The following is a 26,234-nucleotide window of genomic DNA, read 5'->3' as shown; positions in this document are numbered from 1 at the left end:
AGTGACTGATGGGATGCATAAAAGAATTTCTGATAATTTTTATCTGAGTTTGGATGTCATGGGTATGTTAATTTTGGGATAATTCACTGGATCTGTATGCTTACTATTTATACCATTTGTGTATTTTCGATTGTATATTATATATGTCAATTAAACATTTTTCAAAAAGAAAAAAAAAAGCCATTGTGTCTGACAGGACACACTGAAAGTGAGGAAAGCGGAGAATAGTGGACCATACAATCAGGGAGATAGAAAGGGACCAGTTCACATAGGGCCTTATTAGCCGGGATGTGGAATTTCAGTAATACTTTAATGTGATGGGAAGTCACTGGAGAATTTTGGGCAGGAGAATGTTGTGAACTGATAATACATTTAATAAGCTCGCTTGGCTGCTGTGCAGAGGATGGATTGTGGCAAGAACAGAAGCAAGAGAGACTAGGCCAGGCAAGAGGTAATAGTGGCTTCAGCTAGTGTTGTAATGGTGGAAGTGGTGAAGAGTGGCCCAGTCCAAGATAAATTTTGAAGTTAGAGCTGTCAAGACAGGTTCATAGATTAGATTGTAAGGTCAAAAAGAAAGGATGATGCTGAAATTTTTGGCTTGAGCAGCTGAGTGAATGATGGTGCTATTTGCTGAAGTGGAAAAGACTGAGGGAGCAGCATGTTCAAAGAGAAAGGTTTACTTCTGATACATGAATGTCGAGATGCATGTAGACATTCAGGTGGAGGTGTTAAACAGCTAGATATAAATTTCTAGAGAAATCAGGGATGGGGAAATAATTTGTCATTAATGTTACAGTGCTTAGAATCTTGGGGCTCTTGGAAGAGATTACCTAGGGAATGAAAGTAGAAAGAACAGAGTGTAGGGATGTGGAGGGAGTGGAGTGGAGGGGGTGACATCTGGTCATTGGGGAAGATCAACATTTTGATGTCAGAGGGAAGAGAAGAGCCACTAACGAGAGAGGAGGAAAGCCAGGATAGGGTGATGTCTCAAAGCCAAGTCAGGTGTGTCCTGAAGTAGGGAGTGAACAACTCTGTCAGATGCTAGAGAGATACCTAATTAGATGACAAATGAAATTTGACTACTGGGTTTGGTAAGATACAGGGAGAGTATCTGAGGAGAGTTAGGAATTGGAATAAGTTTTACATTTGGGGAATGAATTTGTATAACCAGTCATTGATAAAACTTTGAAGACTTTGAAGCATTTTTAGTCTAGCAAAGGAGTGCCAGCTAAGATGAATGATTAAATAGTAAATAACAGATAACAGTAAATTTTGAAAGTTTCAAGGGGGATTTAATACAAGCAGCCTATAATGGATTATTTTATGTAAGATACAAAAATTTGGTATGAACCTGCGATGAGAGTGCCACACCCCTTTCATCATTTATGTTCTTAGTATCTCCAAGTCAGGTGGCTTGAATTTCCCAGTCCTCACTTCATCTTACTTGAAAAGCATTTTATATTGGCTCTTCATGGTACTTGTGTCAATGATCTCTTATTTGGAAAGTTTTTCATTAATAACTTCTTAATAAAATTTTGAAGATTTTTATTTCGTTCATTATTTTTATCAGCTATGGCTGAAACAAAATAAAGAACTGAATCAGTGTATAGGGGATCAATAATTTCCACGTGAAAGAGTGTGAAGCTTATAAATTTCTTTCTTGAATTTGGGAGGTAGGCAGGGCTCTCTGTAGAGAAGTTGGGCTGTTAGGTGGTTCTTCTGCAAAGGAGTGAGGGTTCCAGAAGGTACGATGGGAATGACTGTCAGGGAGAGCAGTGTTAGGGAAAAGCACACAGCCCTACTGGGGTGAATTTATACCAGGGGACGAAGGCATCTATCGTGTGAGGCTGAAGCGTGACAGAACCGAGGTCTGGTTCTGATTAGAAAAGGTGAAGAGTCTTGTTTAATTGAAAAGAACAGAGACTCACCCAAACAGATCCAGAAAAGAGAAGGGAGCAGTTATTAGCCAAGTGCAAGGGTCAAATGGGAATCCAAAGACAAAAACCGCAGTAAAGCTTGTCTTCCTAAAAATTGAACTGCAAGTGGGACCTAACGGCAAATTTGAGTAGTGTGTTTTCCTTTTTTCTCTCTCCAGCTTCTACTTCTCTTTGTATGTTTGCTTTGTTCTCAGTGTTGTACAGGCTGCCTTCAGCGTCTCAGTTTTTTGTTGTTACCCCATATAATTTCAGCTTTCACTTGGCTGTCCTGTCTTCTTTAGCTCAAATTTCAAATGACCTTTAAGCTTCTTTGGCTGCCATCGACTCACAGCTGCCCACTGTGTTTTAGGTTAAATACCTAAGAGTGAAAATCTTGTCTAATGTACTCTTCCTCCTCTGCTCCCTGGGCCTTGAAATCCTGGTTAGCCTCAATTGGCTGCCCTTGGACTTAGTACCTGTCCGTAGCTCAGCCACTGCTGGGGAGAGGGCAAAGTCTCTGGGCAGAGCAGAGTGACGGGGCAGTCAGTGGCCTTCTCTGCTATGTCCTCCTCACTTTAAAATTAGATGATTAATTGAAATTGTAAAGGCTTGGAATTTGGGAGGAATGGCACAAAGACCCTGTGGCTAGTGGAATTAGCATGGGAAGAGTGATGGGAGATGAAATCAGAGAGGTATGCTGGGCCATATTATGTAGCACCTTGCAGGCCATGGAGTAGAGTTTGATGTATGTGTGTGTCTCAGATATAAATATCCACATTTGTTCAAATATGTATCAGAGATATACAGGGAGAAAACCTGAAGGGTAACATGCGAAATTAGTAATAACTGTGTGTCTTTGAGGAGGTAGAGGGACACTAGGATTGACGGTTGTGGTCAGACTTACATATAAATGTTTTGTAAGGAGGGATATAGTCATGTGCTGTTTGTGGAATTCAAAGTTAATGAAGAGAAGTAGGGGCGATTGCCAGAGCAGTGTGGTTGGGGCAGGGTCGTTCGGTGAGGCCTGCAGCTCTGCCTGTGTGCGGTCCCAGACGGAGCTCCTCTGAGCCCCAGGACTGAGAACACAGTGTGAAAAGTGCCACTCCAGTGCAGCCTCTTAGTTCCTGACAAGACATTCCCGAACTTCCTTTAAGTTCCTTTAGAGAAATTCTTTTATAAAGAATCATATATAACATAACATATTCTGTACCTGAACACTAATAACCTTCAGCCACATTGTGATAAAGTGGAGAGTAGAATGTGAGACAAGGGCTCTTAAAATAACACAAGGAATTATTAGTAACACTAGTAATGTTTTATTTCTTATTAAAATTTGTAAGAATATATATAATCTTGATGTGGATACAGTATAATTTAGGCTAATATTGTGATGATTGTGTCATAATAGAAACTTAGAACATGATGTTTACCTGTACAAGGAGCATCAAATTTGTGGATTTAATTTATAAATGTTGACTCCAAAGGATGTAGGTAGTGACTGAAGAATTTTATTCATTTCCGTGTTTATTTATACAGTCTTCTAAAATTTAAGAAATTGCATGTGTTTTTGAGTGTTTTCTTAAGAAGTTTTAAAAGTTTCAAGAACTTTTAAATGGCTGAACTGTGAAATCACTTGAAAGGCTTGAGGAAATTTTAATGAAAAATTAGAAGAAACAAATTAAAAATAAGGCCCTTTCTATTTAGTTAACACAGAACTCTAAGTGCCTGGCATTGTTCCAAATACTTTACAAGTTTTAACTCATTTAACTCTGTGATGTCAAAGAAGAATACACTGGTTCAAAAGGACTAAGAATGAGTAGAGCCAAAATAATATAGTAGAAGTTCTGAATAATGTGAAAAGAACATGACATAGGAAATGTATGTAATAATGTGAGCACTGACATAAACTTGGATACTTTAATCACGTGTCCCTCTTATTTTATTCAGGTATATCTATTCAATGACCATTCTTTTCATTCAACAAGTCAGAAATAGACTTTCAGCCAAATCTTTTTATTTTGTAAAAATTTATTTTGTGTTTAATAACCCAAATTAAGAGTTAAATAGTTACTAAGTGATGTATCTTAGAAAAATGATGTTGCTAATTTTATTTGATGAAATATGTGAATAAATAAAATGTGTTAAGGTTCTATTTAAATCTACTGAAATTTGCTAGAATAGCTTGGTTGTGCTTTTCTAATGATTGGTTCCACTAACAGCACTCAGTGGTTCTGGGAAGAGTCAGTATTCTGTAATGCTCCATCTCATTTGAAATGAGAGGAAATGGGGATACAGGACGCAAAGCAGAGCACAGGACACTGATTGAAAACATCTTAGCTAAAACAGATCTATTCCAGATAGCAGGTATATTCGTATTTTTTTGCCCAATAATTTCTTCTGAAATTGTGTGAGTTAGGGTTTCCCTCCCTTGTATCTCTTGAAAGAAATTCCTTTAGAGAAATTCTTTAAAAAGAATTATATATAATGTAGCATATATACTTTTATATGTAATATAAAGATAATTTACTTGGTTTATAATGTTTGTGAATATGTGTTCTTTTTTTTTTAACCCTCACAGTATTTTTAAACAATTATTTTGCCTTTTCCCTAGGGAGTTGGTCTCTCAGTTCACGGGCAATTCCGAGTGGCTACCGAAAAGTCTGTTTTTGCAATGCCAGAAACAGCAATAGGTAAAAACAACAAAACCCCCACAATTTTTCATAATTACTTTTAGAATTATGATCTTTTGATACATTTCAGATTACACTATTGTTGAAGGAATTCACTGAGTCCTGTTTGAGATACAGCAGTGAAAGAATTTTTAAAAAGAAATAGTAGGACGATACCTAAAAGTTTATGTTAGCTCATGATTATATCTGAAAACACAAAAGCATAAATATTTAACTGGAGACACTAGTACACTATAGTTAATTTTAGGTAAAAGATTATTAGCAGAAATATTCTTGCATTCAGATCTGTGCTCCATTTTGAATTAACTTTTGTAGGTGGTGTGAGGTATGGATCAAAAGTATAGGTCAAAGTTCATTATTTTGCATATGGAGAGAAAATCATTCCCATATCATTGTTTTGAAAAAGCTGCTATTTCTCCACTGATTTTATATCTATGTCTATATAGTTGACCTTGGTGCCAACACTGCACTGCCTTTATTACTGCTGCTTAATAGTAAAGTGTTGATTGGGTAGTGATAATCCTCTAATTGTGTCTGCCACCCCCTCCCCCCCCAATTGGTTTGGCTATACAGATCCTTTTATTTTTGTATGAATTTTAGAGTGATTTTGTAAGTTTCAACAAAAAATGCCTGTTAGAATTTTTATTTAGATTGTCTAGAATCTGTCAGTTTGGGGGGAGTTGATGTCTTAACACTATTGAGCCTTCAGACCTGTGAGAAGGTGTATCTCTCCATTTATTTAGGTCTTCCTAAATTTTCCTAAGCCAAGTTCTGTAGTTTTCAGTTTCTTACACATCCTTTGTCAGATTTATCCTCAAGTATTTCATATCGTTCAGTGATATCATAAATGATATTTTTAAAAAATCTAGGTCTGATAGTTACCGATACATAGAAATGTAACTGGTTTTTGTACTTATTTTGTATCCTGCAAACTTGCTAAGCTATTAGTTCTAGTAGATTTCTTTTGTAGACTGAATTGGATTCTCTAAATGTGTAATTTTGTCATTTACAAATAAAGTCAGTTTTACTTTTTCTTTCCCTCCTGGATACTTTTTTTTTCCTTACCTTATTACACGAGGTTGAACTTCCAATACAATGTTGAACAGATAAGTTGAGGGTGGACATTCTTGCCTTGTTACGGATTTTAGGGGAAAACATTTAGTCTTTCACCAATAAAGTACGATGTTAGGCATGGGTTTTTCACAGGTGCCCTTTATCAGGATGAAGAACTTTCCTTCTATTACTAGATGTCTGAGTGGTTTTATTAGGAATGGATTTTGAACTTTGTCATTTTTTTCTGCATATGTTGAGATGATCATTGTCTTTGTATGTTTTAAGTTTGTTAGTGGTGAATTACTTTGATTTTTTTTTTTCAACGTTAAACTAACCCTGCATTGCTGGGCTAAGTCTCACTCTGGTATGATGTGCTGCTCTATTTTTTATATGTTGTTGGGTTTGATACACTAAAATTTTATTTGGAATTTTTGTATTTGTGTTCGTGAGGGATAACGATCTGTGGTTTTCTGGTAACGTCCTTGCTTCTTTTGGTATCAGGGTTATGCTGGCCTCATTTTCTGGAAAAGTTTATGTAGGATTGGTTCCCTTTTTTTTTTTGAGAATTCACCAGTGAAACTGTCTAGGCCTGCAGTTTTCTTTGTGAGGAGGTTTTTAACTACAAATTCAAAAATCTTTAATAGATGTAGGGCTATTCAAGTAATCTATTTCTGCTTGCACAAGCTTTGGTAATTTGGGCCCTTAAGGGTTTTGTCCAATTTATTAGCATAGATTTGTTCATAATATTCTTTTATTATCTTTTTAGCATTTGTAGAATCTGTAGTAATAGCTGGCTTTCTCTTATTCTTGATATTAGTAATTTGTCTTCTCTTTTTTTTCTGATCAACCTAATTAGAGGTTTATTAATTTTATTGATCTCAAAAAGCAGCTTTTTGGTTTTATTTAGTTTCATTGATTTCTGCTCTGATCTTTATTACTTCCTTCTACTTCCTTAAGGTTTTATCTCCTTTCTGTAATCTAAGGTGAAAGCTGAGGTCAGTGGTATGAAACCCAGGTATAGAATCCTATTCTATTCTGACGTTTAAATGTCAGTACTTCAGAAATTTTGCTACGCTATCTTATTTATATTGGTTTCCATGAGAAATCTGCTCTCATTCTTGTCTTGGTTCCTCTGTAAGTGTCTCTTTTATTTTCTCTGACTGCTCTTAGATTTTCTCCTGATCACTTGTGCCTCGGTCACTTGATTATGATGTGCCTCTGTGTAGGTTTTTTCATATTTCTTATACTTGGGCTTATTGAGCTAGTTAGGTTTAAAGTTTTTGTCAAATTTGGAAATTTTTACATTCTTTCAAATACTTTTCTGTCCCCCCATTTCCTTTTCAGGAACTCCATTTAAACTTTTATTAGGCTCACTCATGCATTTTTTTTTTTCTTTTTTTCATTTTAGATAGTTGCTATTCCTGTGTCTTCCAGTTCACTAAACCTTTGTTTTGCAAAGTTGAAACTGCCCTTAATCCATTCAGATATTTTTCAGGTTATACATCCATCTTTGTTTTCATCTGTCGTAGTATCTTTTGGGTATTTTTCTAAAAAAAAAAAAACCCTGTTTCTACTTAACTTTTGAACATATTGTATATGTTTATTATAAGTGTGCTGATATTTTTGGTTTCTGACTCTTATGTTTATGTCAGTTCTGAGTCTTTTATTTTCCCCTCTGGCTGCTTGGAGTTTATTTTTCACTTGGTGCAAGGCACAGGGTTATAGGATGTTAGGAAGGCTCTCCTGTGGCTTGAGTGGGGTTCTCTTAACTTCCTTTTTGGTGTTTTGCTGTTTTGGTAGAGCTCAGCTGTCTAATACTGTAGTCACTAGCCATATATGGCTACTTAAATAGAAATTAATTAAATTTAACTAAATTCAGCTCCTCAGTTGCACCAGTCACATCTCAAGTGTTTAATAGCCATATCTGGTTAGTGGCTACCTTATTGGACAGAATAGATTATAGAATATTTTCATCATCACAGAAAATTCTGTTGGCTAGTACAGGTCTAGAGAAAGATAATTTTAGGCTTGGAATAGTATGGCGGTGTAGAGTTGGAATGGAGTGGATAGATTTGGAAAATGTTTTGGAGTTAACTGGCTTGCTGATGTAATGAGTCGGGTGTAACTCCAAGGTGTTTAGCTAGTGCTGCTGGGTGGATGACGCTGATTAGAGGGATGGGAATTAAGAGCTGTGTTTTTGCCACATTATATCTGGGATGCTTATTATCTATGTAGGTATATCTAGAATGCAGATCTGAGAGTTTTGGTATGCAAGGGAAAAGGTATAACTAGATAGACAGATTTGGGAGTGTGTTAGTCTGCTGGGGCTGCTGTAAGAAAATATCACAGACTGGGTGGCTTAAACATTTATTTCTCCCAATTCTGGAGACTGGAATTCTGCACACTATACTCCACCAGAGTGGCTGGAGTATAGTGAGTGAGTAGTAAGAGATGTAATTGAAAAAGTGGTCAGTGGTCATGAAGACTGAAACAAGTGTTAGCTTTAATCTAAGAGAAACAGAAAGTCATGGAAGAATTTTGAGCAGTAGAATGCAAGACTGATCAAGATTTGTGTTATTAAAAAGATCACCCTGGTTGTTGTGTGGAATACTGTTTAGAAGAGGAATCAACAGAATATAGTCATTGGTGGAGGGTTAAGGGGGTGGTACAGGAGAAGAAGGTTTGAGTGTTGCTGGTTGTACCCTTTATTGGGATGGGTGCTACTGGAGGGAGATGATGGGGAGGGGGTCCTGAATTCAACTTTAGACCTATCTTGTTTGAGGTGCTTTTATCTCTTAATTTCTATTTATAGTAGCTTGCCACTGATTCTTTCAAGTTTAGGAACTTTTAGATAAGTAGAACTGGAAAGAATTTGAATGTTTGTGTTTTTACTTCAATTTAATTAATTAAAACAATTTTCAGATAGATACATGGATTATAAAACTAGAGGGTCACAATTTTTTAAGAAACTCTTAAACACTAAAAAGTAGAGTACTGGTATATTTATATATATGATACTTTTAGTTGTTGCCAGTGGAGACAATAAGAGAATTTTTAAAATACTGACAGTTAAGAAAAGAGTAGATGCAAGTGATTTGATTAGGTATAAAATTGTTCATTTAATAGGATGTCACTTTAAATATCTTGAATACTAGATAATTTGACTATTTGGAAAGTGATTAAATGGTAATAATGATTTTTCACTTAATAACCTTAGATTATGTATGTTTTTTCCTAAGCTTATTATTTGGAAAGAAAGTATTTTTTCAATCTTCACCTATTTTGGAGGTTCTAAAAAAGTAAACTAGTGATGAGAAATTTTAGGTAATGTTTATTGAGTACCTATATACAGAACATTGTGCTGTCAGCTCCTTTGTTGGCTTCTATAGAAATGAGACATAAAAAATTTGAAGAATACTCCAATTAAGTTATCGTAATTTATAGCAAGTCTCTTGTGATATTGATTGCATTGTATTTGGTGCATTGTATTACTCTGGTATAGTAATAATATTTTTAATATAGATTCAGACTCCAGAGGAAAATGGCTGTCTGACCTAAAGTGAAGTATGTTTATCTCTCTCATTTGAATTATCTCTTTTTGTTCATAATTACAGGGCTGTTCCCTGATGTAGGTGGAGGTTATTTCTTGCCACGACTGCAAGGAAAACTCGGATACTTCCTTGCATTAACAGGATTCAGGCTGAAAGGGAGAGATGTGTACACAGCAGGAATTGCTACACACTTTGTAGATTCTGAAAAGGTAATTACTCAGATGATTGCATTTTGTGTTGGAATAACTCATACTGCATGGGGAGGAGTATGAGTGGTTAAAAGTACATACTTTCAGTAGCATGAGTCTGAATCCTGGATCAGCTCTTAAAGCTGTGTGACCTTGGAGAAGGTACTTAAGCTCTTCAGTCCTCAGTTTCCTCATACGCAAAATGGAGATAATTATAGCTGGACCCAGGGCCATTTTGCCTGCACTTTCAGTGAATATTTCTATTGAATAATTACAGCCTATGTTAAAAAAAAGCAAGTAGTATTTTAAGAAAGTCTAATACACAAAAATCTAAATTTATATATAGATAGGCTTTTATAAAGACATTTTTGAAAGGTTCTCTTGTTTGTGTCCCTAATGTATCTAAAAGTTTGTAAAATATGGTCTTAAAAACTCTTCTGAAGAGTATCTGTTGCAAAGGACATCTGTTACTTATCTTTGTCTTTAAAAATTATTTTTAAACAGTATGGCCACTTTTCTTCTACAGGATAGCATAGTGACAAAGGATATGCAGACAGACAGCCTGGCTTTAAATCCCAGCTTGAATTTAGCCTCTTTGGCCCCAGTTTTCCCATCTCCAAAATGGGAACGACAGGTTTACCATAGTAGTTGAAACTCCCTTGTGTTAAATGTAACAGAAAATGCAATTCAAGGTAGTTTTGCCTTGCAACTCCCAGCAAGAGATTTGGGATTTATTCTGCTTCAGCTGGCTTAGCTCACTCTGACTGGGCTGGCTTATATAGCCCCTAAACCACATGGGTGACTGGAATACACTGACTAACCAACCCATCCCCGCTAATGTGCTCCATCCCTGGAACTTTGGGGGTGAAGTCAGTTTCTGAGGAAACCCATGGATTTCTGATCTTGATGGAGGGGCATTATGGGGTAGGGGAAGGAATGTTATTAAAATGTATGAGGTAAACAAAGTTGAAAGTTGTCCCATTACTCTGTTAGGAGGGCCTTGCCTCACATTTGCTTGATGTTTCAGATCTTTCTCCATGTTACGGGCATCCTCAGTCCATTGAGTAGTAGGTGCCTGTCTCAGTCTTCCCTTGAGCTGTAACAGGAAGCAGGCGTGGGCACTCCGTGATCTACTCTGGAGGGATGCCCTTGAATCTCGTGGAGTTTGGTTAAGAATGGGAGAGACAGCTGATCCACAACCCTTTTCGCTCTTTGTCAGATTGCCCAGTAGTATCAGTAGCATGTAGACCGCCTTACAGGGCCTGTATTGGAAAACAAAAATAAGTAGTACACATAGGGAATGGGGCCAGAGGTGGGTACAAAAGATAAAAGCCCCTGTATCGTCTGGCAGTACAGTGTGGTAAGTGTGAAAACAGAATACAAAGAAAGTACTCAGTGGATTGAAAGGAGAAAGAGCTTACTTAGAAGAGGGGGCTGGAAGTTTTCTTACAGAGCTTGCAGTTCGGCAGGGCTTTAAGATAAGTATCGTCAGAAAAAGCTGTTCTGGATGGAGGAAACTTTAATAAGCAAGCCTGTCGGGGTAGGAAAGCATTAGCTATGTTTTAGAAACAGTAAAAAGTCGCATTTGGCTGAGCCCAGGAATAGGTATGGGAGGGACTTAGACGGAGAGTTGCTGGAGGATGGAGGGAACGAAAAGTACCCCCTGAACTAAGAAGGTATCTTGAGACCAAAAAACAAACCAAGCAACTCTGTATAATCAACAGATCAGTTTCTTATAGTGTAATTTACTTGCAAGGTGAGATTGGGCGCAGAACGATCTGGCAGCATTTGCAGCTATGCTTTGTACTGCTGAGAGTCTATTGGGACAGGTTTATAGTTGACCTTGGGGCATGGGGGTGTGTGCTTGGAAACAGTGCATTCCTAAGTCAGGCTTTATGAATGGGCAACTAGTCTCATATGAGTACCAGGAATACATCAATGAAAGTCTTCATCATTGTTCGGGGACTAACAGAGCATAGAGGCCACCTGGTCCTAAAGATTATTAAACGTTATCTATTAACTACAAAGCCCTTGATGACAGAGAAGTGACTTACCACACAGCACTCTCCTAGGTAGAGTCAGTGGAAGGACAGGAGGAACTGTATGGGCCCAAGATGATGTCAGTTATGTTAACCATACAGGAGTTACATGTGGCTATATTATAGAGCTGTGCGTTGACTATAGTAACTGTTAGTCACATGTGGCAATTTCAGTTAATAGTAATAAAATTTATAATTCATATCTTTGGTTGCAGTACCACATTTCAAGTGCTCAGTAGCCCGAGGGAAACAAAGATGAATGTCTCTCCTCTTCAGTGTCTTCCATCTTTATCCATTCCTTGCAAGGGAGCATTTGCTTTGTGGGAATGTGTTTGCCTTCAACCTCAGTGAAAATTTTCTTCATTGACTCAGCTGAAGAGAGAGCATCATAATTTTAAGACAAAGATTTTTTTAAAAAGAATGTAAGATTTCTAAAAAAAAAATTTCTGTGTTTCTATGGGGTTTTAAATGTTTTCGTTTATTTCCCTCCCATAGTTGGGCTTTTTAGAAGAAGATTTGTTAGCCCTGAAATCTCCTTCAAAAGAAAATATTGCAGATGTCTTAGAAACTTACCATACAAAGGTAAGTTGTCAGTATTCTAACCTCAGATTTTAATTCATGGGGAAGGGGAAGTGACCAAAGAGTTAGCAGCTGGTGAATATTACAGTGTGTGTATGTAAGTAAATGTACTGGGATTTATTTACTTTAAAGCTTGATGGGAGGATCTCTGCTTCATGGTTGTTAGGATGGCCGTCTAAGAAGATGACTTCTTTACCGTTCAACTGCACAGCTTGCTTTCTCACTGCTGGTGAATTTCAGTGCATAGCCTTGTGATTGGCCCTTGTGAGGGCTTTTTACAACGTGCTGTGACATTTCTGTATTGGAGGTTCAATGTTGATGCTGTTTGTGGAGCTGCTAAAGTAAAACTCTGGTATATATCTAAATATAATAATAAAGTATATCGCAGTATTTACTTTTAATTCCTATGTTGTCTAACTTGAATTCAAGCCAAGAATTATAAAAAATGCTTCATGACTTCTAGTTAAACTTTCCTTCCTGAAACCCCACTAAAATTAAAAAAAAAAAAAAGGAATGAAAAATGCATGAATCCACAAAGACAGACAGAAAGAAGAGGAGACAGTGGCAAGCATGAAATGTCAGTATTTTGGAAGCTTGAAAGTGAAAGTGTGAGGGCAACTATCTTAGACCCGAGAACGCTGAAATTTTATCCTTCAGTGGGGGAAGCCAGTTAGAAGCAAGCCAGTTCTTGATGCAGACCCTTTGTAGTGCCAGGGCTCCCTGCTGGGCCTAGCTGACTTAGGGGAGGGCTCTACTGAAAAGAGGCAGAATGTACTAAATGGCAAGAACTCTGGCCTCTTTTTAGTTGGCCTCCAGAACTCTTACACTGCATCTGTTGTGGTCTGTTTGGGCAGCCATAACAAAAATAACATAGTCTTGGTGGCTTAAACAACAGATTTTTCTCACAGTTCTGGAGGCTGGAAAGTCCAAGCTCAAGGTAGCAGCCAGTTAGGTTCCTGGTCCTGCCCTCTTCCTGTTGTGCAGGTGGGTGCCTTCCTGCTGTATCCTCACACAGCAGAGAGAGAAAGTGAGTGCCCTCAGGTCTCTTCTCATAAGGGCAATAATCCCATCTTGAGGGCTCAGTCCTCTTGACTTAAGTACCTCCCAAAGGCCCCACCTCCAAACACCATCACACTGGGGATTAGGGTTTCACCGTGAATTTTAGGGGGACACAAACATTTAGTCCATAGCACCATCCCACTCCCAAGAAGTTCATGAGAAGAAGAAAAAAACCTATAGCTGTTGACATTTGAGGACCTCTCTAATGAAAGAAACATCCAGGTTCTTGCCTGAGCATCTCATAGTGCGTCAGAATTGACAGTCCTAGAAGTGCAGTTGGCGTTACACACAAAGCTTTCTAATTTCAGTGCTTCACACACACACAAAAGCAAGGATTGCCAGGCGTTAAAAAAACAGGGATTGGCTAAAACAAACAAACAAACAAAAAGCACTTGAAGGAAGTAGACAGTGCAAGGGGAAGAAGGAAACTTAACAATTATAGGCTTGGTTGGTTTTTTTATTTTCAGATAAGAGGAAAATACTTCATCTATGACATAAGAACAGATATTATAAAGAGAAACAGTTAAAGAATAAAAAAGTTTAAACTGTGATAGTAACAGGAGCGGAAAAAACCACATCAGATTAGATTAAAATGATGCCTGAGGAAAACTCTAAGAGGAAAATGGAGAGAAAATAAAATTAGGTATTATTCCAGGAGATCCAATATCTAGCTGTTAGGAATTTGTAACAGAGGAGAGGAAGTATTTAGAGAAATAATCCCCCACCTGATTACCCAGAACTGAAGAACATGAGTAGAGGCTGATGGAGCCCTGAATACTTAGCGCTATGAATGTGAATACAGAGCGTGTGAGGGTTTCATCCAAGCATTTGAAGTCTCCTCTTTTGTCAGATTGGGTAAACACGGGGTGGATTATAGTGTGTGGGGGTTGAAGGGCCTTAGCAAAGAGTTCTGTTAAATGTGTAGGTATTAGTCTATAAGTCAGGTCATCTTGACCTTGTCTTACTCAGTATTTTTCTCAGTGATTTGGATGAGAAGGTTGATGGCATTTTGATCAGATTGATTTGAAACTAAGAAAATAAGTTAAATTAGGTAAACATACTAATGAAAAAAACCACTTGGGATTGATCTGTTTAATAGTAACAGTGTGAAATTTAATAGATGTACAGGGAAACTCTCCATGTGTTTTCTCTTACTCTCTCTCTCCTGTCACTTTCACAGCACTTCTGACACCAGATGTGCTGGTTTTCCACATCAGGCAATTCTGCACAACACCTGCTGGGTGTCCCGTATAATTCATTTCAGTGCTAGCACTGTCTCTCTTAGATTAGTGTCAGATCCCACAACTTAAGGGCGCAGTCGCACAAGATTGACCCTACTTTAGGCAGCCGCAAATCCCAGGTTATCACCTGTACTTCTTCTCACTAACTGGCAATAAATTTGGGTTCTCCTGCCCCTCCTCTTTGGGTTTGATAATTTGCTAGAGTGGCTCACAGATCTTGGAGAAACCCTTAACATTTATCAGTTTATTATAAAGGACACAACGAGGGATATGAATGAACAGTTCTATAGAGAGATACATAGGGTGAGGCCCAGAAGGGCCCCCAGCCCAGGAGCCTTTGTCTCGCGAAGCTGCGGTGCACCACTCTCTGCCTTCTCATCAGCTTGCAGCTCTCCAAACCCCATCCTTTTAGTTTTTTTCTGGAGCCTTCATTACATCAGCATGAGTGATTACATTACCAACCATTGGTGATCAGACTCAGTCTCTCCCCTCACTGGAGGTGGAAGGGCGGAAGTGTGGAGGGAATGTTGATATTGGGAGATGGGACTGAAATTTACCTTGATTCTCCTGGCAACCAGCCCCCATCCTTAGGGGCTTTCGCTAGTCACCTCAGTAACAACAAAAGTGTGATCGAAAGGGGCTTGTTGTGAATAACAAAAGACACCTATTTCACCTTTATTTCAGGAGCTGAGGACAGAAAACCAAATACAACAAAAGATGCTCTGCTTAGGGATTTCCATGGGTTCTTGGAAGTTGTGAGCCTGGAACAAAAGACCAGATAAATAGGCAAAGATCAAATACATATTTCTTATTTTAAATCACAGTGTCGCAGTAGAGATAAGTGAAAATCTTGGATATCAGTTCAAGGTACCAAGTTCATAAGTACAGTATGGGATAAATGTAGCCTATGGTGGCACCAGTTAAAACAGAGTTATAACTGCTCCGTGTAAATCAGCAGCATAATAGGACTGCCTCAAAACTAATCTAGAGTTAGTCCTGTTATTTAAAGCATTGTATCCAAAACAAACAAGGGTATGTGAAGCCCTGTTGTACTTTGCTATGACTCAGGCACATCTGCTACTAAGGTACATGTTCCACACTTTAAGAATGACCTTGATAAACTGAAACTGTATAAGAAGGACCTGGATTGTGCGGGAACACAAAACAGCACTGTGTAGGAAGAGAGTAACTTGAAGAGGGATTAACTAGAACTGTAAACATGAGAGGGCTGATTTTTGGTCCAGAATTTTAAAAAACCCTAATTACAGTTGTTCAAGCACTTATGAGTTCTTTAATGAGGTACTGTTCCCGCCCCTAACCCCGAGGTCAGTGCTGCAGGGATGTCAGGGATATGGGATTTCTGTATCAGACAGAAATTTGGGCAAGATGACTTCTCAGGTCCCTTGCAATCCTTAATTTCATTGATGCATTTTAATGGTAACATAATCATTTATAATTACATACATAAAAATACAAAAACATTTTTTGCTGTTGATGCTTTTAAGAGCTAGTCTGGAATAATACTGTCTGAATTTTGAGCATACAGTGATAGTTATTTATGAGGCTGGATGTGATTTGACTGGAAGTTATAATCTGTCACAAAATGTATCATTAAATATGAAAATTTTAAGGATTTTTAAAAGGCTTGAGTTACTATAAATTAATTAAAGATTTTTCTTTTCAAATAGTCTAAGATTGATCAAGACAAGTCTTTTATACTTGAGGAACACATGGACAAAATAAACAGGTACCTAAAGAGAGATCTCAATTATATCTGTTCCTTTGGAAAGACTATATTAAACTGAATTTACTACCACTGTAATTGCATTGTGTTCAGGTAATATACCGAATTCTGCAATCAGATAACAGTGTTTTTTTTTCACTTAACTTTGAAAGTAGCTTCCTGCCAATTTCAGGGGGAAATAAATTCATTATATTTAAGTAATCTATCATGCTAATTTGTTTTAGTGCAAAACATTTTTTTTCCCTTTAATGGGGAAGAGAGGCTAGAAAATAACATTTGAATTAACTTTTTTTTTATGGAGTTATAGTCAGTTTACAATGTGTCAATTTCTGGTGTATAGCACAATTTTTTCAGTTATACATGAATATACATATATTCATTTTCATATTCTTTTTCACTATGAGCTACTATAAGATCCTGAATATATTTCCCTGTGCTATACAGTATAAACCTGTTTATCTATTCTGTATATACCTGTCAGTATCTACAAATCTTGAACTCCCAGTCTGTCCCTTCCCACCCCCCTCCCCTCGGCAACCACAAGTTTGTATTCTATATCTGTGAAAGTTTGAATTAACTTATCTTTTATCTTTGTAAAGTCATGTTCTCTGAAGGTCTTAATCAAGCTGATCAGCAAAAGGTTTTGTGCAGTGATTTGAGAGACTGACAGACTAACTTAAGGAACACAAGAGGAAGAAAACTATTGGAAAATAAGACAACTATCTCTCCATTTTAGAAGCATCAGCTTTTCACAGCATTGTTTAGTTACATGTAATAGATACAGGGAAGCAAAAGAGAAAACTTAGGCTTTACTTTGCAGCGGTGAAGGTAGACTGTAAACACTTACCCAGAGAAACACTGTTCTTTCATCATCCTGTGAAATAGATTAGAAACCTTTTCATTATTGGAATGGGGTTTGGGGAAAACCTGTGTTTAGATTCATTGCCATCCTGGAAAGAAGAAATTGCTTGCACATTGTTGAAATCATGTTTTCTTTTTTTATAGTTGCTTCTCAGCCAATACTGTGGAACAGATTATTGAAAATTTACAGCAAGATGGTTCATCTTTTGCCTTAGAGCAGCTGAAGGTAAAACATAGATTGTTCCTGCCCTGAGTGTGGTGAATTCTTGTGATAGGGAAGCCTCTGAGGGGTGGTAGAGCTCTGTGGTGGTGACACTGCATAATTTTTTTTTTTTTTTCTGAACTCAATTGAGCTTCATAAAGTAGTTTCACAAAACCTTTATTTACCTAAATCCAAATGCCTTGACTATCTGCTGGATTTTGACAGCAAAGCTAAGCTGTTTTTAGGTCCTTTGAATATAACAGAGAAGAACTTCATAAACATGCTTCATCTCCAGTAATCCTCCTTGTCCTGAGAAGAAATGTTCAGGGACATTTTTAGTAGAATGGGTTAGATCAATGAAAACAGTCAGCTTATAGTATATTACAATTGTGACATCAATCTGTAAGTTCTGTTTAACGTCCATCAGTATGTGGTCTTTTTAGCAGTAGGTTTAATAAAAAAGTGATCCTTTTTAAACTAACAAGAGGCTCCATCTAGAGCCAGAGCTGAGTCTTAAGCAGTGTTTCTCAGTGTTAGGTACACTTTGATCTTTCTTCAACGTGACTCAGCTGGTTACAATAGAAGAAGAATTGTTTCTGCATAAATGAGTGCACATTGGACACTGACATTCTTGAAACTATCATGTGATTATGAAACTTGGTATTTTAGGCTGTCAGACAAAGGAAAGGAAAAGGTCTGCTTCCTTATACTAAAAAGAAATGATATTTTGGCTTGTCTTTATTTGATAGTATTTTTCAATTAATAATTATAGCATTTCACTTATCAGGAAACTTTTGACAAAAAAATCTAAGTCTTACCTGTGAAGATGAAAACATTTCCTCATTTTTAAGGGAATGTTAATTGTCTTTTAGGGTCTTACTCAGTATTGGAATTCTATTAACCTTCCAAGAATAGACATAAAGTAGACCAGCCATGTATTTCCCTAACTCACAAAAGTAATGTTACTATGAACAACTTTCAGGAATGTTTGCATAAATGTAGGTAATCATTTTATATTTCAGGGGTTCTGACTTAAAAGTTGGTTCTCTTGTTTTCAGAGCAATATAGAAACCAACATTCCTGTTTGGTTTGTTTTTTTTTTTACCCCTTGCATTAGGGCCCAATTAGGTATGCACTTAAAATAGTCAGGCAGCACATTACCTCTAGGCTGTATGATGTCACTTTAAAGTGATGCAAATAGGCAAGTAACCGTATTATTTTAAAACCACTGGCTTACCCCAAAACTGAGGGGTAGGACACAGACGGTCTTTCAGTCTTCCTTCCATTCCTCTAGCAGTATGTTTATTCTGCGTTTGGGAGAGGGTGCTTGGCAAGCTAGGATCACTATAAGCACTCCCAGTGAAAGGACAGATTTTCATTTTTATTCATTTGACCTGCTCTGGTGAATGAATGTGGTGCCACAATTTTAGTACCTGCTGGGAATCAAGAAATTCCCACTGAGGCTTCCCTGCTAGAGCTCAGATACAGGGCTCCTTTTAATTATGTCAACCAGAAACAACCCAGAAGGAGGAGATAACTGATGGTGCTTCAGTGACAGGTGTGCAAATCACATGTTTGAACAAATTTTAAAGAAGATTCTAATACTTGGGTCAGTAGGCCTTGAGGATTGCTCCTAATCCCTGTAGGCTCTTCAGGAGTTCCTGTCTACCTTCTGCAGGTGCCAACCATCTAGTCTATGTCTATATCTAGGGGTTCCTTTCTCTCCAGGATTGTGCACAGGACTTAATCTTTTCAGCATATTTATAAATCATTACATAAAGACATAAGGGTTTTTTTTTTAAATCCTTTCTTCAGAGTTTTAACTAATCACTATAGGATAGTATGGGGCTAAAAAAATGACAAATATGGGGAAGTTGTAAGTTCTTTACAACTGAGAATTTTCATAGAACCTTATTTTATGGCTTCTAATGTCCTTTCTTAGATTTTCCTCCAGAGTTTCAATACACTTTTGTTTTTTTAAAATAATGCTTAAGGTTGGAATTTATCAAATCTCCTTTTAATCCCTCTTTTGGTGAAGGCTATTCATGGTGCCAAGCAATTCATGTAAGCTAATAGGCTGTTTAAATACCCTGGTGGGTAGCTTATATTAGAGAAACCTTAACCAGACTCCAGTACTCGTGTGTGTGTGTATGTGTGTGTTTTTAATAGTGGTCAAATACATGTAACATAAAACTTACCATCCTAACCATTTTAAAATGTGCAGTTCAGTATTGTCAAGTATATTTACATTGTCATGCAACCAACCACCAGAATATTTTCACCTTGCAAAACTGAAACTCTGTCGCCATTAAACATTTCCTCACCTCCCAGTCTCTGGCAGCCACCACTATACTTCCTTTTCTGTGAAGTTGACTACACTGGATACCTTGCATAAGTAGAATCATACAGCATTTGTCCTATTGTGACTGGCTTATTTCACTTACCATGGCATTTCAGGTTTCATCCATGCCGTAGCAGAATTTCATTCCTTTTTAGGGCTCAGTAATATTCCATTATATGTTTAGACCACATTTTGTTCATCCGTCCATTGTTGGTCATTTGGGTTGCTTCTACATTTTGGTTCTTGTGAATAATGCTGTTGTGAATATGGGTATACAAATCTTCAAGACACCCCTTTTAATTCTTTTGGGTACATACCTGGAAGTGAAATTGCTGTATCATACGGTAATTCTGTTTTTTAGTATGTTCAGGACTCTGTACTGTTTTCCACAGCAGCTGCACCATTTTAACATTCCCGCCAACAACAGTGCACAAAGGTTCCAGTTTTCCCGTGCCCTCCCCAACACTTGTTACTTTCTGTCCTTCTGTCCTTTTTGTTGTTGTTGTTTATGTAATAGCCATCCTAATTGCTGTTGGGTGGGAGGTGATATCTCACTGTGGGTTTGATTTGCATTTTCCTAATGGTTAGTGGTATTGAACATCTTTTCGTATGCTTATTGACTATTTTGTATTTTCTTTCGAGAAATGTTTATTTAAGGTCTTTACCCATTTTTTAATTGGGTTTTTTGTTGTTGAGTTGTAGGAAGTGTTCTCCTGTTTCAGTTTCCCCATTCTGGTGGTGAGACTATTAGGCTTGCCAAAGTGAAGAAGATTCTTCAGGGCCGATGAGAAGTTTTTCTTTTCCAGAATTACAAGTGATAACAATAATCAGAGCAATCACAGGTAGAAGGGATTGCAATTACCCCCCTCACCTCAACTCTCAGCAAGGACACTAAGCCGAGGACATAATGTAAGTGGGTCAGCAGTCCTTAGGAGGGCTAGGCAGTGAGGTCCACAGCCAAGAGAGGCAGAGAAACAAGAGTAGAGAGCAGTGAGTCCGGGAGGGTGGCCCTGAGCAAATGGCCAGGGACCATGGTTGCTTTTGACTTGTCTATTAGGTGTTTCCTTGGTTACTGGTGGTAGGATAGGCTGCTGTGTCAAAGGTGTAGAGAGAGGGCATACACTTTCCTTTTCCAGCACTAGAAAAGTCAAAATTCTTGGGAATTTCTTCTTTCTAGTCACCAGTGTGAGATTTATGTGTGTGTGTGTCTGTGTGTGTGTGTTTTTTAAATGCTCATTTTGTGAAGAGTAAATAAAACTCAGTTTTCACTTGACGAAGTTAATATACAAGAATATGCCAGGCCTCTGTGAAGAATTCATGCACTGAAGAATTGGGGGGAAGATAGGAAAGCTAAGAATGATAACCAAGGCATAGAGTTTATGTAAGAAGAGCAGCACAGTATTAAGAGGAGAAATTAAACTTAAAAGATTACTAAGCTTTACGCTTTGAGAGTTACCTATGTACTGTACTACTTAAAAATAAAATGACTGATATTCAGGAAAACTGCTACAAGAGTTGTTCTCCTGCTGTAAACAACTAGAAAACTGGACAAAACGTATGAAACAAGTGTTTGTAGACATTAGACAATGCAGGCAGCACATGTGATTCCTGAGAGAAGGGAAACAAACAAGAGAGCCCTAAGATTGACCCAGCTTTCTTCCTGCAGGAATTTCCAGACTATTGATCTGTATGTTTTTGGGGGTAAAACTTCAGAAGACCAGCGGAAGAGTCACAGGAAGGCAGTACTCTGAATAGTTAGCAAGGCTCATACAGGTCTGGGAAGCATTCACATTCCCATCAGCCAGACAGTTTATACTTTAGCAGTGGGGGTAATTAATACTAGAATAAAACCTGCTCTGAACTCCCAAGGTAAGTCAGTGGGGAAAAGACAGTCTTTAATAAATGGTTCTGGAACAACTGGCTATCTGTATGGAAGAAAGAAAAGTTCTTGACTCTTAACCTTGCCCTTGTATGGGAGTTAAAAATTCTCTACCCTCTTGGGTTCTCTGGCTTGGCCTAAGAATCAAACTTACATAAGACAGATTAACAGTAGAAAAGCATACAAATTCTGTTAAATTTTTACATGTACATAGGCATCTGCACAAGAGAATGAAGACTTGAGGAAGTGATCAGAGCAGGAAGCTTTTGTACCTTTTAGGCAAAGAAACAATAAGTCTGTGAAGAACTGACAAAACAGAGAACTTTGGGCTAGGAGTAGTAAGTGGTGAAGAAATTAAGGAAGATAAGGGTTATTTTAACAAGTTTGTTTGTACAGATTTCTTAGCCACAAATTCCCTGTCTCTGGTGATCAGAATGTCTTCCTTCTGGCACAGGGAGGGTACCTTTCATTTGGTATTATCTCCTGCTTTCAGGAAGAGTAAGGTCAGAGTGCCCTTCTTACACCTGTTATTTCTCAAGTGACTGTAACTCAAAAGAATCAGTATGCCAATGTGCTGTATCTTGGGATGATGTGCTCTGAGCTCCTTCACAGCATTTGCAATTCAAAAGGGATTACGCACCTAAATGTAAGAGGTAAAACCGTACAACTCCAAAGGAGAACAGGAGAAAATTTTGTGACTTTGGGTTAGCCACTTTTTTTTTTTAATGCAAAAAGCAAGAACTGCAAAAGAAAAAAATTGATAAATCTATTATAATTAAACTTTTCCTCTTTGAAAGACATTATCAAGAAAATGAGGAAGCAACAGATTGGGGAGGGGGGGTATTTGTAAAACATGTATCTTTTAACAGGACTTTAATCCACCACATACAAAGAACTCTTACAACGTAAGAATATAAGGAACGCAACTAAAAAATCTAGACATTTCACCCAGGAAGATACATGTATGGCCAGAAAGCACATGAAAAAATTCTCAAGATCTTTAATCTTTAGGAAAAGGCAAATTAAAACCACAGTGAAATGTCACTGTGCATCCATTATAATGGCTGAGATTTAGAAGGTTGATGGTATCCACACCAGCTTGCATATTGCTGGCAGGAAAGCAGTTTGGCAGTTTCTTATAAAGTTAAATGGACACTTAAGTGTAAGACCCAGCAGTCCCATCCTTAGAGATTTACCCAAGAAAAATGTAAACATATGCCCTCGAGGTGCTTGTACTCACAGGTTCATAGTACCTTTATTTATAATAGCCTCAAATTGGAAACAACAATCCCTGTTAACTATTGAGTGAGTAAGCAGATTGTGATGTAGTCATACAGTGGAGTACTCAGCTGTAAGAAGGGATGAGCTGATACATCACACAGCATGGATGAGCCTCAGAAGCATCGTGCCAAGTGAAAGAAGGCAGACACGAAGGACTACTGTATGATTTTATTTTTATAAAATTTTAGAAAAGGCAAAATTACAGGCACAGAAAACAGATAAGTTGCTAGGGGATAGGATCGAGGGAAGGAGAAGCCTTTGAGGCAGTGGAAATGTCCTACATCTTGATTGTGGGGCTAGTTGGACAACTGTGTATGTCATTCAGAATTTGTAGAACTGTGCTCTTAAAATGAGTGAATTTTTATCAGATGTGAAAGTAAAGCTAATGATTTGAAAAGTGAAATGACATACCAAATTGCATTTAAAAAAGTTTAATCTATAGAAGTGAGCGTTATATTTGCTGAAGGTACCCATAATGGTATGCAGTTTACTACTATTAACAAAAGTAATTTAATGGTAGCGCTGATAGATACATTGTGCCTTTGGGAAAGAGTACAATAAACCTTAAGGGGAAAATGCATCAGCTTATGTAGACAGGAAGAGAAGATGGTTTCCAGTCCACTGATGGATCTCAGTGACCCTTAAGTGCTCTCATGAGCATTCAGGATATCATGAAATAGCGGTACTTGAGTCTTTAGATACTGTCGTTTTATTTAAATTGTCAATGCTTTTAAGAAAGTACTAGAGAAGTTTAAGGTTGCAAAAAGTACTCTTCTTGGACTGGTTCTAAGCTTTTTTCTAAGAAGAAAGAAATATTAGTGCTCATTTTTTTAAAAGTATTATTTGGACTTTATATAACAGTGTGACCCTCCAGAATAGTGAAAATATATTTAAAAATAAGATTTCTGTGAAGCGGTGGTATTCGGTGAAGCAGACCAACTTGTTTAGGTGTTTTGTATTTCTGTTGGTTTGTTGTCAATCTGCACATTTCCGGAAAAGGTTTATAGATGTAAGTACATAATGTATAAGATGATTTAGAAAAATATTCACAATTCATAGCGCAACATTAACTCTTAACTATGGTTGATTTAAGCGAGTTTAAAAAATCAAAAACCTGTTTAACAGACAGGATGTAACACAGACTTATGCTGCTTCATTTTAAAATAATGGATGATGTGGTTTATTGTAGCTTAAATTCCACCTTCTACTTAGTTTTTCACTCAGTCCTGAGGACAAATGCTAAGAAATGCTTCCCTTTGAAGCCTTAGAACGGCACAGCAAAGCTTTAGATCCTTAGCAGCAGTGCTGTAAAACACCATAAAAGTAGCAGTATTATTCAGTGAAGACCCCTGTCTGCTTGTCCCCATCCCATTATGTCCTTTTCTATCTGCTGCTCTGTCGTTTTCTTTATTGACTGCTATCTATAGCAGACGATCAGCTCCTGAGAAGCTTGCTTACCCCTGTATTTTCAGACCCCTGTCACAGAGCATTCCACGTGGCAGGGATGAGGGATGAACAGGTGAGGCGCTGTGCTGCCCCTGAGCCCCCAAAATGGACCCTCAAGTACCTGTTCTCAGAGGGAGTTGACAGTTTAGTGGAATAGACACGTACCCAGACAGGATGGTAAGTGCTGCTAAAGCAGAGGCTTGCACAAATGACTGCGGGTGTCCAGCACACGGTGGAGGGAGTCTTACAGGCTTCACAGAGGAGACCTCTGAGCAGAGAATAAAAGAAGAGGATGAGCTGCCAAGTGGCAAAGGTATACCAGACAGAACAGAGCACACACTCAAACTCAAAAGACAAATGCTCTTTTGAAGGATTTTAGGATTTTATTCATTTTTGAGTTGTGTACAAAATCATACATTTTCTGTCTTCTTTTGCTCAGTACTATGCTTGTGAGGTTCACCCATTTTGTATGTAGCAGTAGTTTTCATTGCTCTGACATATCCCTGTTGTGTGACATAGCACATTTTATTAATTCATTTCTACTGTTGATGGACATTTGGGTTTATTTACAGGTTTTTACCGCTAGGGATCATGCTGCTGTGAGCCATTTTGTCTGTGTCTTCTGGTTAACAAAGATACACATTCCTGTACATACCCAGGAGTAATAATGCAGAGCTATCACATACGTTGTTAAAAGATAAGCTATGGCATATTCACATTTTTAAAGGTTTATTTAGCAAAAGTTGATTTAAATTGGGCAGTGCCAGACCAGTAATGGTTAGAAAAGCTCCACTGATGAGAGCGTAGGGAATGACTTTTATGGAGAACAGGTGGAAGCAAAGCAAGGAAATTATTTGATTGGCTGTAGTTTAAGTGTTGGCGTTGTTTGGGAAAACCTAATTGGCTGTTTATGATTGGTTGTCCTTAGGTTTCCATTTTTAACCTTGAGGCATTACAGGCTTAGATTGTGATTTGCTTACAGGCTACTAAAGCGTTAAGGGCACCTCAGTCTGATGGCGTTTTTGTTTAGTTTGACAGTGTGTACATTTATCTTAATAGTTACTGTCAAACAGTTTTCCAATGTGGTTGTAACAATTTACATTTGCATACTAAATTGCTCCACATTCTCACCAACACTTGATATTATTTGTCTTTTTCATTTTACTCATTCTGGTGTATATAAAATAGCATCGTATTGCGGTTTTAATCTGCATTTCCATGATGGCTAATGACGTTGATCATCAGTTCATACATTTGTTGGCAGTGTAGGTATTTAAGTGCCTATTAAATTTTTTTATTATTACTATTAATTTATAGGAATTATTTCTATCTTCTGCATATTAAGTCCTGTATCTAGTACAAATACTACATATATCTTCCTCCTGTCTGTTACTTGCTTTTTCTCTCTCTTAATGGTGTCATTGAACAGAAATTTAAAATTGTTGTGTAATCCAAAAATCCCTTTTTTTTTGTAGTTAGTTCTCTTATGTCCAGTTTAAGAAATCTTTGGCTACCCTGGCAAGTTTTAGAGAATAAAATGTCACATATTAAGGCTTCAGATTTCTCAACACCACTGGAAGCTAAAAGGCAGTGGGGATCATTGCCTTCTGTATCAAGGGTTCCCAAGACTGCCCCTGGGTTTGGTGATCCACCAGAGGATTCACAGAACTCAGCATAGTCATACTCATGGCTAAAATTAAATACAGTGAAAGAATACAAAGTGAAATCAGCAAAGGGAAAAGCACACGGGGTGAGATCTAAAGGAAACCAGGTGCAAGTTTCTAAGCGTTTTCTCCCAGTGGAATCACACACGACTTGCTTAATTCCTCCAGCAACTAGTTGAGACAACACATAGGAAGGCTTTCGTTGTGGACTGGTCATGTAGGTACTGTCTACCTTGCATATATTACAAAGTTCCAGACTCCCAAGAGGAAAGCAGTTGTTGAATCTTCCATTTCATAAATAAGATATGTTGCTCTCTTATTTTAGGTCCTCATTAATTCATCTCAATAATGTTTTATACTCTTCTTTATAGAGGACTTGCATTTATACATCTTGTATTAGATTTATTCCTAGATATTTGATGGGGTTTGATGCAATTATAAATGGTATTACATTTTTTCTATTTGTTAACCTATATAAATGTAATTGGAATTAATTTTGT

At 37.6% G+C, this 26,234-nt stretch overlaps 1 protein-coding gene across 3 annotated transcripts in view; it reads left to right on the top strand.

Annotated features, from left to right (window-relative positions):
* HIBCH (3-hydroxyisobutyryl-CoA hydrolase) overlaps positions 1–26,234 on the top strand; it is a 69,756-nt gene that overhangs the window by 30,249 nt on the left and 13,273 nt on the right. For 2 of the 3 annotated variants that reach the window (XM_074364028.1, XM_010960042.3), the window contains exons 7-11: positions 4,528–4,606; positions 9,274–9,419; positions 11,933–12,019; positions 16,005–16,063; positions 17,066–17,147. In XM_074364028.1, the coding sequence (XP_074220129.1) occupies positions 4,528–4,606; positions 9,274–9,419; positions 11,933–12,019; positions 16,005–16,063; positions 17,066–17,147 (453 nt within the window). The remainder of the gene's footprint in view (positions 1–4,527; positions 4,607–9,273; positions 9,420–11,932; positions 12,020–16,004; positions 16,064–17,065; positions 17,148–26,234) is intronic. The other variant, XM_074364027.1, reaches the window with a different exon arrangement.

The sequence above is a fragment of the Camelus bactrianus genome, chromosome 5 (genome assembly GCF_048773025.1).
Source record: "Camelus bactrianus isolate YW-2024 breed Bactrian camel chromosome 5, ASM4877302v1, whole genome shotgun sequence".
Lineage (NCBI taxonomy): Eukaryota > Metazoa > Chordata > Mammalia > Artiodactyla > Camelidae > Camelus > Camelus bactrianus.
This window is presented reverse-complemented; position numbering and strand designations above follow the sequence as displayed.